This window comes from Pleurodeles waltl, chromosome 7 (assembly GCF_031143425.1).
Source record: "Pleurodeles waltl isolate 20211129_DDA chromosome 7, aPleWal1.hap1.20221129, whole genome shotgun sequence".
NCBI lineage: Eukaryota > Metazoa > Chordata > Amphibia > Caudata > Salamandridae > Pleurodeles > Pleurodeles waltl.
The window spans coordinates 1217867434-1217882848 of record NC_090446.1 but is presented as its reverse complement, the minus strand read 5'-3'; the positions used below and the strand labels follow the sequence as shown (position 1 = coordinate 1217882848).

Below are 15415 nucleotides of genomic sequence, written 5' to 3'. Positions count from 1 at the left end.
GGTGTTGTAGATAGAGTAGATCAGAGGTTGGAAATTTACATTGCTGTTCGTAAGCCTTACATTTGGTATAAGAAGTTGGCTATCCATTTATTCCACTTAGCAACCTTTAATGCTTATATTGTCTTTAAGGATTGTTCTCCAGAGTCCAAGATGAAATTTATTCTGTCTCAGGAGTCTGTGATAGGCAGCCTTGGTTTAGTGGAACAGGCAAGTGTTCCTAGAGTTGGAGTGGTGGAGGATGCGGCTAGATTAAAAGACTGCCACTTTCCGGATAACATTCCTCCGACGCCCAAAAAAAACTTTCCCAGTAGGAGATGTAGAGTCTGTATGCTAAGAGGTGCGTGGAAAGAAAGTCATATATATTTCCCTGGCTGTCCTTCTAAACCTGGGCTATGTGTGCATGCTTGTTTCAGAATGTACCACACCCAAAGTGATTTTGAGGAGCTACCATGAGCGTAAAAGTGATACTGTTATATATTTTTTATCATTTTCACTGTTTGCATTAGTGTCATGTATTTAGTTAGAGCGTTTGTGTTTGTTAGCTTTGTATTTACTTACAATTAGTTTGGATTTTCTTTTTGTTAAAAAACTGTGATGGCAGTGTGTGTGAGGTGGCGCTTGGCTGGTGGTGTGCCTGAAGTGGTGCTTGGCTGGCGGTGTGCCTGAAGTGGCGCTTGGCTTGCAGTGTGTGAGTAGTGACTTGCTGATGGTCACTACACACTGCTAGCCAAACCCCAGTCCATACACTCTGTCAGACGGGGTGATTGCTGTGTCAGGCAGGAGGGCGTATGAAAGTGATGGGCTACTTTGAATGGCACTGCCTGTTTATGTGAGTGCTGTAATGTGCTGGGCCTGCGGTTGGCGGCATGATTGGTCTTGGGTGTATGAACGGTGTGTGAATTAATTGTAAAGCGGTTGGTGCCTTGACATGGCTTTATGGCTTTACAGCTCACGAGCTGTGAGTCACTGGTTCAGTTTTTTTTTGTTTTTTTTTATAACAGATTTTATTGTGTTTATTGACGCATGCCAGTTAACAGTAGAGTCAGTGACCGACAACAATGGTATCCAACGAAACATACAAAGTACAATTAACCATATCCCCATCATTAGTCCACCACCAGCTCCCCAGAATCCCTAGTCCATCAGCATGTTTGTGAAGAGTTTGCCCATCTCCGGACACTTGAAAGTGTCTGAGTCTATCTTCCAGCAGTCGTGTATGGGTCTGAACTGGGGAGAGACTTTACCCCTGTGTATTCGTCCCATTTTGCCCAGATTTTGGGGTGTTTTTGAGGACAACCTTTGGCTCGGTATATCGGTATTTTGAGTCCCACGCAATTGTTCATACCTCGCTTCCATGCGGAGACAGAGGCAGCAGTGGCTGATTTCCATGTCCTCGCTATACCTCTTTTAGCAAGTGTGAGTCCCAAGAAGAGGAGTGAGCATTTGTACTTATTGCCCCTGGGCCATCAGATATATGCAAAAGTATCAGCTGGGGTCTAAAGGAATAGACTATGTGAGAACTTTAAGCAACAATTGGGTCAAATCGGAGCAGTCCCATACTGCAGGAATGTACCCTCTGACACCTGACACCTGAAATATGAAGGGGAGGCATTACTCCCATATGCCACAGATGTCCAGAATAATAGGCCCTGTGGGGATATTTCAAATGAATCAAGCGCAGGCGTGCTGATATAGCAGCCGCCCTGGGTGCCCCATCAGCCACTGCCCAGTCGTCATCTGCCAGGTCTTTGAGATCAGCTTCCCATGTGTGTCGGAGTGTTGGCAGAGTAGATGGGCTAATAATTACTAATGAACTGTACGTTTTAGTGATTTTGTGGTCTCCTATGTCCCTGGAGATGAGCTTCCCTTCCAGGGGGATGAAATTGTGTAGTGGTTTGAAATTCCTAACATAGGGGATTATGCATGTCGGAGTTGTGAATATTTATGCAGTTGAAAGTGAGCTTGCAGGTCCTGAAAGGTTTTTTGTGTGGTACCATCCAGAAAATTCCCAAGAAGTGATATTCATTCATTCATTTGTACCTTTCAATTATTAACAGTGCATTTTGTTTTTGTGAAATCTCTGGGTTCAATATAAAATGTTACTACCATCACTCACCCTTGTGCCAAATCCAACCAGTATGTGTGTGTACTTGATGAATATGTGGTTGTGCAGTAATAATTGTCTTTTCTGTCTTTCTCTGCCAGGGTGTACATTGTCTCTACATTGTCTCTTGTTGTGACTGCGCTGGGCCCGCGGCTGGCAGTGTGAGTTATCTTGTGTGTGTCAAGAGCGAAAGGAGTGTGAATGACCTGTAAAGCAGGTGGTGCCTTGTCGTGGCTTTACAGCTCACGAGCTGTGAATCATTGGTTCCGTTTTTTGACCTTTCAATTATTAAGAGTGCATTTCATTTTTGTGAAATCTCTTGTTGATAAAATTTTATATATTGACCATCACTCACCCTTAAGCCAAATCCAACCAGGGTGTATGTGTTAAAATAATGGTGAGTAGCCACAATATGTTTTTATTGCACTTCTCCTTTCAGTTGTGAACTCAACTAAAAAAAAACTGCTCCGTCGTAATCAGGCATCAAAGCACACCCCTGACACATTAGGTGTCTCAAGTGGAACCCCAATAGATGAAGCATGTCACCAACTAGGTTGGTGGGTGAGGGGTCTTTTTTAGCAAAACCTAAGGGCATTTTTTTCCCCACAGTTTGAGTGCTTGGGACATCACGGAAGTAAGAGACTTGATAACGTGCTTGCATCTTGTATAGGGAAAATGTACTGGCTGTAGATAAGTTTGAAAACTAGACACCCAGGTGAGTACGGGGTGTGTCTCTCGTAGATCCCAACAAGTTTCCTTACTCACAATGCCCTGTAAAACTCAAATTGTAACTAAAATCACACATTTTCTTGTACTTCTGTGACATATTCCTCCAGAAACATAAATAAACCACCAATTTCCTACGGCCCAGCGGACCCCTCGGTCACCAAATAAAAATGATACTTCACTTGTGTGGGGCACAAACTAGAGTCAGTCTCAAATTTTTTTTTTTACTGCACTTATGAACACGCTTTGGTGCCCCTTCAATCTCCATACATTTTGTCTCTTCCCTGTCGCAGGCACTTGGCCCACCCACACAAGTGAGGTATCGTTTGTAATGGAAGATGTAGAGGTTTGCAAGGGATTCTGGGTCAACAAATGTGGTAAGAGCCACACAAGTCACCCCATCCTGGAGTCCCCTAAGCGTTTAGTTTTAAAAAATGTACAGGTACAGGTTACTAGGTTTCTCTAGGTGCCAGCTGAGCTAGAGCCCAAAATCAACAGCTAGGCACATTGTTAAAAAAAAAAAATCAGTCAGTTTTCAGTGGAAAAATATGTTCTGTCCATGTTGCGTTTTTGGGCGTTTCCTGCTGTGGGCACTAGGCCTATCCACACAAGTGAGGTACCATTTTTACTGGGAGACTTGGGGGAATGCTGAGTAGAAGTAAGTATGTGACTTCCCTCAAACTGCAGGACTTTGCATCACAGAAATGTGAGGAAAATGTGTTTTAGACACATTTTGAGGTTTGCAAGGGATTCTGGGTAGACAAATGTGGTAAGAGCCACACAAGTCACCCCATCCTGAATTTCTCTAGGTGGTGTCTAGTTTTCAAAAATGTACAGGTTAGCTATGTTTCCTTGGGTACCAGGTGAGCTAGGCCCCAAAATCCACAGCTAGGCATATTGCTAAAAAAAAAAAAAGCCCGTTTACAGTGGAAAAGTGTGATGTGTCCACGTTATGTTTTGGGGCATTTCCTGTCGCAGGCACTAGGCCTACCCACACAAGTGAGGTACCATTTTTATCCAGAGACTTGAGGCAACACAGAAAAGCAGAACAAGTTCTAATACCAATAGACTTTCTTGCGTTTGTGCCTTACATTTGTAAAACAGTGTGTAAGAAAGAAGTCATTTTGAGAAATTCACCTCCTAGTATGGGTACCCACAAATTCAGAGATGTGCAAATAAACACTGCTTCTAAGCTCCATACTTTGTGCCCATTTCAGAAAAACATAGGTTTTCTTGATACCTATTTTTCACTCTTTATATTTTAGCAAAAGAATTGCTGTATGCCCGGTACACAACGAAAACCCACTGCAAGGTGCAGCTCAGTTACTGGCTCTGGGTACCTCGGATTCATGGTGAACCTACAAGCCCTATAAATCCCTGCAACCAGAAAGTCCAGCAAAGGTAACAGTATATTGCTTTCGAAAATCTGCCATAGTTAGAAGAAGTTACAGAGGAAAACGTAAACACAAATGACTGGTTTGTTTTTTTCCAAATCAATTTCAATATTTTTTTATTTCAACTGTTACTTTCTATAGGAAAATCTTGAATGAGCTATAGAAATGACCCATTGCTGAGTTCAGAATCGTGTCTACTTTTCAGGAAAGTGTAGCTTTCCGGGATCCACCATTGGTTTCACACCCATTTCTACCACTAACTGGAAGGAGGTGGAAAGAACAAAAAATAGACTCAGCAAAATGACAAAACTGTGTTGAAAATGTTGGTTTTCTGATTCAAGTCTGCCTGTGCCTGAAAGCTTGTAATTGTAGCACAGCAAACCCTTCATTGATGCTATTTGCAGGGAAAAAGCAGACGCTTTCTTGTGCAGCACTTTTTCCCCATTTTTCCCACAAAAAACAAAGTTTGCTGTATTTTGGCTAATTTCTCAGTCCCCTCCAGGGGAATCCACAAACCCTGGGTATGTTTAGAATCCCCAGGATGTGGACAAAAAGTTATGGGGGCCGAAGCACAAACTACCCCATATAGTCAAAGAAAGGGTTAGCACAGGGGGGGGGGGGCCGGCTTGGGTGAGGCCTAGTAGCAAAGGGGTTAAATAGACAATAAAATAACAATCGTACATTGGGTGTACACACAGAAGGCACAATAAAAACTGCAAGGAACTGTGTGTGTATACATTTGTACTAAACATTATGGTGTTGTTTTAAGTATTCCTGTAGAGGCCATGTCATCCTAATGTCGAGAAATGGTCGTTTTAAGTCAATATTTCTGTGTAAAGGCATATAGAGCTGTAATTCTATGGAAAGAAAGATCCGGCACAGCCAGAGACTCATTATTGTTAGTTTGACTGAATTGTGAGTCGTTGCAGTAGTGTTCACATGAAATCTGAACATGCTCACTGTGTAGCCAGTGAACCAGCCTCTTCATGCTACAGTGTCTGCGAGGGACAACAGACAACGCAAGATCTGCACTTCACACTACAGTGATGACATCCTGCTGTAACCACCAACGCAAAGCTCCAGCAATTAGCGCCTGCAATGTCCAACAGGATCATCGCCCTACAGGGACGTTTATCCTCAACACCTGGTCTGCTCTCCACACACAGTGATGACCATTCGTGACTCTCCTCTCAGCCTCCTCCACCATGAACTGGAGTCTTCGCGCTGGACTTTGAGAGGTACATTTTTCAGGGGGACTAACCTGGTCCTGCAGTGGCGCTCCACTGCAGTCGGTTTGAACTTGTGACTCTCCCCCAGTCTAGGATGACCAGGCGACTGCCTTCTGCTTTTAGGTGCCATCCTTACCTAAAACTTTGAAATTGAATATCTCTGGTTCTGCAGATTGGATTTTGTTGTTTTGAACTCATTTTATTTATTAAAATGTACACTATTTTTCTGTGTGATTTTTCTTGTGTGGTGTTTTCACTTTATTACTGTTTGTGTGTTGCATAAAAACTTTACACACTGCCACAAAGTTACGCCTGATTGCTTTTGTGCCAAGCTACCAGCAGGTTAAGCACAGGTTCATTATATGACTCTTTATGGTTCACCCAGACAGGGATCATGGTTGTTGCTTGAGGAGGGAAAACACCCACCTCAACCATTCTGTTTATAGGGCCAAAATGGCATTATTAACTGTTATAAATTTTATTAAAAACCAAATGTGTATTCTGCACAAATGTATTAAAGTTTAATTTCTGTACCAGAAATTGTTTTGAACCAAAAGAGTTAATAAAAAAGGATTACAGTGCTATAGGGGTAAAATTCAGACCCCCCTTTACTCCTCGTACAACCCTATTTTAACTAGGGGCATGTCTGCTCACAGCCACTTTCTGCAAATATACTTTTACCTGTCAGTTCAACCCTGTCCGCCTTCTCTCTGGCATGCTGTAGCTAGCTCCTGTCCGAGCGGCTCAGTCTTAGTGCTGTTAAGTTAGAGACAGTGTTCTATGCAGGCCTTTCAAAATAGTACCGAAAGTTCCATTTCAGCTACACAGAAGTAGGGCTCTTAATTTTATTTAAGCGCCAGACTCATGCAGTTTACAAATTGGCCACTTTTTTTGTATACATGTTCTGTTTAAAGGCTATGACATTTCTGGCTCAGCATTATACAATCTGATTAAAGCAGCACCATTATGCATTACTGATTAAAATTCTTGCTGCAAACTCAAGCATTCAATAGTTAATGAAATATAGTCTGAGATCAATCTCAACCTAGACTTTATTAAATGCCATTATTAAAACATCAATGCTGGTCTTACCAGTAAGTTTAACATCCTCCAAAAATTAAAGTCTCACTACACGCTAAAGCTGAGCATATTTAACCAATCTTCAAAAGCATGCCATTTGTTACTACTTATCAAAGAAATTTGTAAATTTAAAATGTTAATGATTCAACACAAACTTTAACGCAATGAACGTCAGTCCTTATTTTACCGAAAAACACCACAAAACCAGGCTGTTAAAAATTACTTGATATAACTTACAACTATTTTGAAAGCAGACCATTTTGAGTCAGAAACTTCCTACTCTAGAACTCTTTAAAGGAAAATCTTAAAATATTATGCCAATATGTAAGCATTCGCCAACTCCCGAAAATGTGCTTTTTTCTAAAGGTTTTAATTAGATAGCTCTAAACACCAACTAGCCTTTCATTTTTACTATGTCTAACCGTTTTCCAACTATCTTGACTGTGTTGTGAGCCATTGAAAAAGAAATCTGACAAATACCTAAATATATAAGTAAACAACATGTCAGAAACATAAGCCATAGCAAAGAAATGTATGTACAAAAACGCCATGATCCTTCCCACATAAAATACCAGTGTCCAGAGGCCCCAGTGTTATCGAACATTGCACCTTTACTGAGCAAACACCTCAAACACTTAGTATAGTATCTCAGGCTCAAAAAACATCTAGAACTTTCTAGCTTGTTTTGTGGATTATCCATGTAACTGTTCAACTTTCCTTAATTATAAATGAAAACATATTTTAATTAAGTGTATTGCTGTGGATGGACACTGAGTTTATTGACTGTGATAACAATGTCAAACAGTACTGACCATATTAGAATGACATAATTGATACACCCGACTACATCTGGAGCATTAGATGTGCAAAGATAGTGACTTTGATAAACAACTTTAGTGCAAATGTGCCAGACACCCTGTGACGTGGTAAACAAAAGTACACACCACTAAAGCTGCCCCGTGGTTTCAATCTACCACAGCCCCTAGCAAAGGCAACACACAAGCTTCTCGAGGAGAGCTATCCTAAACAAAACACTGTGTATGTTCTTTTTACAGAAACCAGGAGGTGATATGGAGGAACATGTAACTGGAATATATTGTTAAGACTGTATTTTACGTTCCATATACTTAAAGTTTCAGGAGTGCGGCTATGAACTGTTTTGCCCCCAATAACACAATTGATCACCTGACAAAGTCATCCTCATGCATCCGATTTCATAATACCGGCCATTGAGTGATGGCGCCGTGCTTATCCACATACCCCTTATCCCACCCAAGAAACGCCACTGAGGATGTAACAAACCAATATACAAGTTCACACGGTTTTTGCCCCAAAGAGCTAAGTACAAACTCTTCTGGAATCCATTTCTAAGCGCCAGAGATTACTGAACCCCAAAACCTGCAAATAAACTAAGCCTAGGTAAGGGATACACTCCAAATACACAGAACTCAGGGTCAGAAAAGCTGTTCTATCACTAAATAGAAACTTTACCCAACAGAAAATCACTTCAGAGTTAAAAGGCTTCGGCCCTCCATAGTTCCAGCAAAAAGAACACATTACCTACCTTCTGTAACACTCTCTCTAAATGCATATTCCTGACATTGCGAATCCCTAGGCACCAGACTGGATATAGAAAATTCAAAGAAGTGTCCCTGCATGCAGCATGTGGCATCAGGTGACTCCACCACAACGCCTGTCCACTCCAGACCTGAGGACAGGATCTGCATAATAGCGCCACCCATGCACGTTGATGTCAGTATCTTTCATCATAATGTGTCCACGCCCTCAGATGTGGAGCATTCTAACCTACTGAAAAACTAGTGCACGGATTCCTAAATTGGGATCTTTTACTTTGGAAGAGACAACAGCACAGAAATGAGTGGTGTGAGGGTGATAAGGAATCTGCGTTAAGATAGAGTATCCATCAGCATGAGCATTACTGAAATTAAGTAACTTGTATTTCTGATGGGTACTTTTAACCCCACATCCTTCACCCTGTGAACAGATATCAAAGCAGCACCTCCATGGTGGTGGTTCAGTGGAATGGCTCAGACTAAAAAGTCTGCAGGACTGAGTGGGCAAAATGCCTATTGCGACAGATGTGACTATTAAGACAGTTGTGCTACGTAAACATGCACACTGATGTCCATGTAACTGCCAGACAAACAACCAGGAGAAGCACTCTGCATTCTAACACAGTGGTAGCAGCCTTAGAGCTGCTTAGAGTGGGTCCTTAGGCCTTTTGGATGTTGTATCTTAGCCAATGCATTTCAGATTTTAATGTAGACATGGTCTATTTCTGCAGCGCCTTGCCCTTATTTACTGCAGAGAACCACACAAAGAGCTGATTATTCACTAGATATTGTTTGGCACGACTGATGTAAAATAGCTGAGCACCCTCTTGGAGCTTAATGATGGAGTCTATTTTCCTCTTTCGAGGGATGATTCGAAGCAAAGAAAGCCAGAAGCGATATGGCTAGTCGAACCTGAAATGGTGTCACCACCTTCTTAAGAAAGCCGCTTAAGTCTTTACCACTTTTTCAAGAAAAGAATTGTATAGGGAATCTGGATCAAATGGGCCTGAAGTTCACTCACTCGGTGTGCAGATGTTATCAGGACTATGAAGACCATTTCTTGAGTGAATAAGTACAATTGACAACTGTGCACTGGTTAAAAAGGGGCACATTTCAGAAAAGTGAGAAATAGATTTAAGTCCCACAGTGGCATCATGAGGGGCATAGGTAGAAACATGTATTGTTAACCTTTCAAAGAACAATCACAACGAGTCATTTAATATAGTCAATTGTTGGTTCGGTGAACGTAAAATGGCAGAAAGAACCAACAGGTAACCTTTTAACTGTGCCCAGAGCAAGGCCTTGCTGTGCCAAGAACAAAGCAAACAGCAACACACCCAACAGTTTTGCCTGCAATGGATTAAACTGCAGGGTACTACAACATACGGCAAACTAGTCCCAGTACTCCGCACATACAGATTTAATGGAAGGTCGCCTGCCCATCAGGGTGGCATCAAACCAAAGGGGCTTGGAAGGCTTAAGAGAACTCAACTGCTGCTCATGTCTTCACGCATTGAAATGCAGATTGCACAGGCTCAGGAGCAAAATCCTGTCCCACTGCTACAACTGGAGATCCTCCCACAGCAGAAGCTTGACCACAGGGAAGGTGCTCAGGCCCAGAAGCTCCGGGTACCAGACCCCCATGGCCCAGTCCAATATCATTAGTATCACTTAGGCATGGTCATTCCTGGTCTTCTTCAGAGGTCTGGGCCGGACTGGTAGTGACAGGATGACACACAGAAGTGCTATGCTCCACTTTAGGAGGAAGGTGTCTTCAAGAGAGTGGTTTCTGGGGAACTCCAGTGCAAAAAAGTGCTGATATGGAGTGTTCTGAGCAGTGGCGCACACACCTAGCCAGGGTTTTCCCTACTGTTGAAAGACGCCAAGTGCCAACTATGGATGCAATTGCCATTTGTAATCTGCTAGGCATCGCCAACTGAGTTAGTCCATCTTGGCTTTTGAAGATCCTGCCAGGTAGTACACCATCAAGGAAATGGTCTGATGATCCAGCCAGCTCCAAAAGCATAGAGCCTCATAGTGCATAAGAACCTGCACCAGCCTCCCTTTGATGTTTAGCAGGCAGGCTTTTAAAACCAACTGAACCACCTGCAAATCCAGAAGGTCTCCGTCAAGGGGGGGGGGGGTGGAGGGGGGAGTGGAGTCCACCAGAAACCAGAGTACTCTGATCTCCACTTCTCTCAGGTGACCTCCCCAACCGAGTTAGTCACCACTATAAACTTTGGGTAGGGCAGGAGGAGGGGTCTGCCGCTGGCAATAAGGATGTGAAAGTTTTGTCCTGCATGCCCAATGCCACCAGTCAGTCTCTGGAATCCAGGGCAGATAGAACCTGGGCCAGGGTAAGTATCTTGAATTTTTCTTTGTGCAGAAAGCTGTTAAGAGGGCACATATCTAAGATAGGGCGAAGGCCTCTGCCTTTCTTCAGCACAAGGCAGTGGCAGAAATAAAACCCAGTCCCCACTTATAAGGCCGGTACCCTCTCATGACTAAACGAGCCTGCACTTCCAGGCATAAGATGGACAGGTGGTTCTTTAAACAGCATTCCACTGTAAGTGGCAGGTGTGATGGATTGAAAAGAAATGCCTGGGCATAGCTCTGTTGGACAATCTACAGGATCTATTTGTTGGCTGTGATATTTATCCATGCAGAAAGTGTCTAATTCAGCCTCCCTTCTGATGTCTGTGTGCCTCTAAGGGCACACTAAAGAGGTTTTGCGATTGTAGCCAGACGGCAGAAGACTGGGAGCAACACTGCCCTTAGTGGCAGTGCCACTGTCTGCTGAACAAGTGAATCCTGCCTTTAAAAGGGCAGAGAAGCCTATTGTGCGGGCAATGAAGGCTGTCACTGTTGATACATTAGGCCCCTGATATATTCCACTAAAGGACAAAATAGTTATGGAGAATGCCAGATTGGTGCTAAAAAAAAGCGCAGAGAACATGCCTTGGCTTGACTTTCTTTACAATGTTTTCGGACCAACTCTGCCTTTTTGTCAAACAGGTGGAAGCTGTCAAAAGGTATGTGCACTAAGGATGCCTGAATACCCCGGGATAAGTCAGTGGCCCTTATCCATGTGTGGCGCAGAAGCACCATACTTGTTCCTGTAGCCCTGCCTAGAAAATTTGTGGGGTCCAAGCCAGAGCTGATGACAAATTTGGCAGCATCCTGTCCATCTAGAATGGTTGGGGCTAGGGAAGATCATAGGTCTTCTGGGACTGCATTTAAGATCTCACCCACCATGTCTCAGAGTGCATGAGTAAGGCACCCCAGTAGAAGGCTTGCATGAACTCACCACAGGGAAAGACTGGAAGACAAGAACATAAGTTTGTCAAATGTATCCCCTTGTTTCATCTCCCTGTCAGGAGGAGTAGTTGAAAATGTGTTAGTGGTCATCCTACTGGTAGATGTCTGTATCACCAAGCTCTCCAGTTTCTGGGTTGACTGCAGGGGTCAGAGCATGGCTTAGCCCAAGAGAGTGTCACTAAAAGCTGAAAAAGGTTCAATCAGTGCTAGGATGTTTGTTTTAACCTCCATAATGGGATGGTGGAGGTCAGGCACCTCAGCAGCCCTTTGGTTTATGGTGAGGAAAGAGGTCTGGTGGTCCAGGGAGGAAACCATTGCAGTGTCAGGTGAGGTGTCTAGTCCACCGGCCTCCTGTTTCAAAGTACAATTTGATGTATTATAAGACAAGTTCTTCTCCGTTACCTCCTTTGTAATCTCCATATGGCAGGTAGTGGTCAGAGTCTGAGCCAAAAAGCTGGTGTAATGTATGTGCACGGCAGCACAGCAGTAAGATAATGTCTGAGAGGTTCATTATGGGCTGTAGCAGGTCAAGAACCGGATGTTGCCTTGATTGAGCTGAAGCAAACTCTGATTTGCATAGGGCGAAGGGTTAGAGGTCCTCCTCTGAAGCCGGAGCAGAGCATGATGGTGATACGGAACCCAGGGTGGGCTCAAGGGGTCCAGGTGGCACTAAGGGCAAACCTACCAGAAGTAACCCAGCTGGAGGGCCCTGCGGATACTTGGGGCTTGAAGACACGCCATAGAAAACTGAATGAATGCCAAAGATACACAGCATAGCCTCACTAAAAACAAACAAAAAAAAGCTTTGACTTGCTGCAACGGAGTTCATCTGACTAGAATCTAAACTGTTTTCTCTGTGAATCGGGAACAAGAGTGAGAGGCACATTGATGCCCTCGTGACTTCTCGCACAAGTAGGCTGAAACGGTGGAATCCTGTCTGGACTTCTTGTCTTCTTTTTTTACTTCACCCGAAGCCTTTAATCAAGAGGAAGATTGGCCTTGGTGCAAACCATAGTCTCGGGAGTCACATCCCTTGCACAGTGGTAAAAAAAATTGGGGAAAAAAATCATCTTCACAAATGAAGAAAAGGGAGGAGCAAAGCTCTGGAACAGCATCTGAAGGCACACAAAGAACAGATGTTTGCACACGAGTGGTGCTTATATGTAGTTCCACGTATCATGTCCAGATGCAGTATGTTGTTGATGCAGAAACGCACAGCGCCACCAATCAGCACATAGGAGCACTGTTTTGGATTTACCAGACACAGTGTGGTGTCTGGATATTCACAATTTAAGGGATCTGCAGTTAGAAATATCCATGAGAATTATAGACCTCATACAGGACCAGGCTTTGCCCTTAAGTAACCAGACCAAGTCTATAGTTCACTTTAAAACCAATGGTCTCTATGGCGAAAACGCTTCACACAAATATACTGCCCCGCCTCTAGGCAGCCCAAGCCACCTTACTTGACACACCTTTTCACCCAAATAAAAACATAGGGCAACGACCACGCCCCCGAATAGCCACACCCTAGCCACGCCTCTATGTCGCACTCCCGTCTCTGCCTCTCTCTACTCCTTCTGAATTCCCATTAAAGATATAGTCGTCGGCTTTGACAGGACACTATTGTATTTTCTGCCCTTCTCACCGTGGTCTTGGTTGAAGCCCGCATAAAGCAGTCCGTTTCCATGCGGGTTGGCCGGCAGCAGATTCATCGCTGAAGGCCGCAGTTTCTGCACTTTGGGTGACAGTCAGAGCATCTCGTGCCCTGTAAGGGGACAGTGGACGGAACCCCTAACAACACGAAAAGAAGGAGGTGACTTCCGCCTCCGTATGGAAACGAGCACCGAACACATCGATCACAGCCACCTCTCCAAGATGGCCGCCACGCCTTGAGTTCGTCCCGTTCGGGTTTAACTTTAGAAGCTCCCTCGTCCACCACCTATCTTAATATCGAAGTTACAGTATTGCGACCGAGCTTTTTTAAAAAAAAATGCTGCTCTTAACGTTACCTGCCGGGCAAATTCACCAGAAGACGCACTTCATCCACATAATTTACACCTGAGCTAGTCGTACTCCAGCGTCCCCTCTAATTCCAAACAGCGGAATTTAGTTATTAAGAACTCCAACATGGCAGCCATCTTTGAACGGTAAATTATTCCGTGAAACAGAATGGATTTGTGTTTTCACACTTTCAGTTGTTTTTGATCAGCGATTCACACGGACAACACTGCCTGTCTGGCTAGAATTCACGTCACACACTTCTTCTGTTTTGATAACTACATCCCGAGGCTGCTTATTAGTTCACGAAAGGCGTGAAGTTAATGGGCTGATTCCGAACGTGAGCATGAGACAAATCAGGCAATGTGTAAGTAGGAATGCGGTTTGAGGCACACGAAGTCAATATGATAACCGTTTCTTTGGATAGTTGGATGACAATCAATAAAGTTACCCTGCCCAAGATTTAATTTAATTGGACATTAGGAAACAATCAGGCAAAAGTTTCCCAAGAGGGCTCAGTTGTTTAAAAAGGGCAGCTGGCACAAGCCACACACAGATCATACATGCCAATATATCCCATTCATGCGAAAGCCTCCCGATTTTTAAAGCCAGAAATGGTTCTATTTTGGTTTTCTACCACCTGAAATTGTCTTTGTTTCAATAGAAGTAACTAGAGAAAAAATATTCTCCCTTTTTTTTCTCCAAAATCACCCATTTCCTTGTCCTAAAATGTTGGCATGTATGTATTGATGTATAACTATAAACTTAACTTACTTGGCTATAGAGTCAGTGTTGTGGACACATACAACAATGTGCAACGGTATATAAACTCACTACAGCCCCTACACGGTGAAAAGGGAGGTACAGAAATGAAATAATTATAATTCAATATCCCCACTTAACGTTTGAGAGATGGAGAAAATGTATTCATCACAGTTTTGTATTGCATCATTTATATAGCACTATGTGAGGCACTGAATTGCTTTCTTACGTGGGTAGCACACAGTGTGAGGGATGAAGTGTGACAGACGGGCACACAGTTTATGTTTTCAGTATGCTGCACCTCTGAAGGTCCCCTTCTGGCATTTCTTACGTTCATCTCCACTTAGCTAGTTACTGCCCTGGGTTGACCATTCTGAGATGTTTTGTTTAAAATTTATAGTCCTCAGTAGGGGAAACACCCGGAACAATGACTCCGAAACCACAAAGTCGTGAAAAACGAAAGCAAAACAACGCTTTAGTTTTCCACGACTTCCTGGTTTTTGTACCTTAACCACGCATGTCTGAACCACGTACATGTGTGGTTGAAGGTACAGAAGAAGGGAGTCGGAGTGACTCGGTGAAGGAGGAGGTAAGTTGGGCAGGGACTGGGGATGTTTTTTTTGGGGGGGTGAGGAAGGTTCGGGGTGATTACGGTTTGGGGGGGTCAGGGTTTAGGTTTAAGAGGTGGGTTGGGGTGTTTAGGTTTTAGGGGTGGGGGTGGGGACTCGGGTATTTTTAGTTCTTGGGGTGGGGGGCTGTGGGTGATTAGGGTTTAAGGGGGAGGGTGGTCAGAATTTAGGTTTAAGGGGTGGGTTGTGGTGGTTTAGGTTTTAGGGGAGGAGGGTTGGGGTTGTGGTAATTTTAGGGGGCGGGTTGGGGTAGTTGTGGGGATGGGGGGCTCGCAGTAATTTTTGGGGGTGGGGGACTAGGGGGGAAGCATGCTGGACCCGTGCATGCTGATCACTAATTCCTTTACCAGGAATACGTTTACAACAAAAAAATTGTTGTAAACGCATTCGTGGTAAAGGCATTAGTGATAAGAACAAGGTCATTGTTCCGACCTCATTGTTGAGCCATGGGTGCGTGAAGCACTCGTGGTTCCGACATATAACCCCTCAGTAGGCATAGGTTAAAGGGAGAAATGGTGGAGAGAGCTGCTGGGTTGGGCTTTGTTAATATCATCCCATATATGATTTATTGGCATGACACAGAGGCTATCAATATGCA

At 43.7% G+C, this 15415-nt stretch overlaps 1 protein-coding gene across 3 annotated transcripts in view; it reads right to left on the bottom strand.

Annotated features, from left to right (window-relative positions):
• The window catches only part of WDR45B (WD repeat domain 45B), a 217890-nt gene extending 204571 nt beyond the window's left edge, over positions 1 to 13319 (bottom strand). The window contains exon 1 of one of the 3 annotated variants that reach the window (XM_069200359.1): positions 13074 to 13319. In XM_069200359.1, coding sequence (XP_069056460.1) covers positions 13074 to 13140 — 67 coding nt within the window. In that variant the 5' untranslated portion in view covers positions 13141 to 13319. The remainder of the gene's footprint in view (positions 1 to 13073) is intronic. The other 2 variants (XM_069200362.1, XM_069200360.1) reach the window with 2 other exon arrangements.
• Positions 13320 to 15415: the final 2096 nt, after the last annotated feature.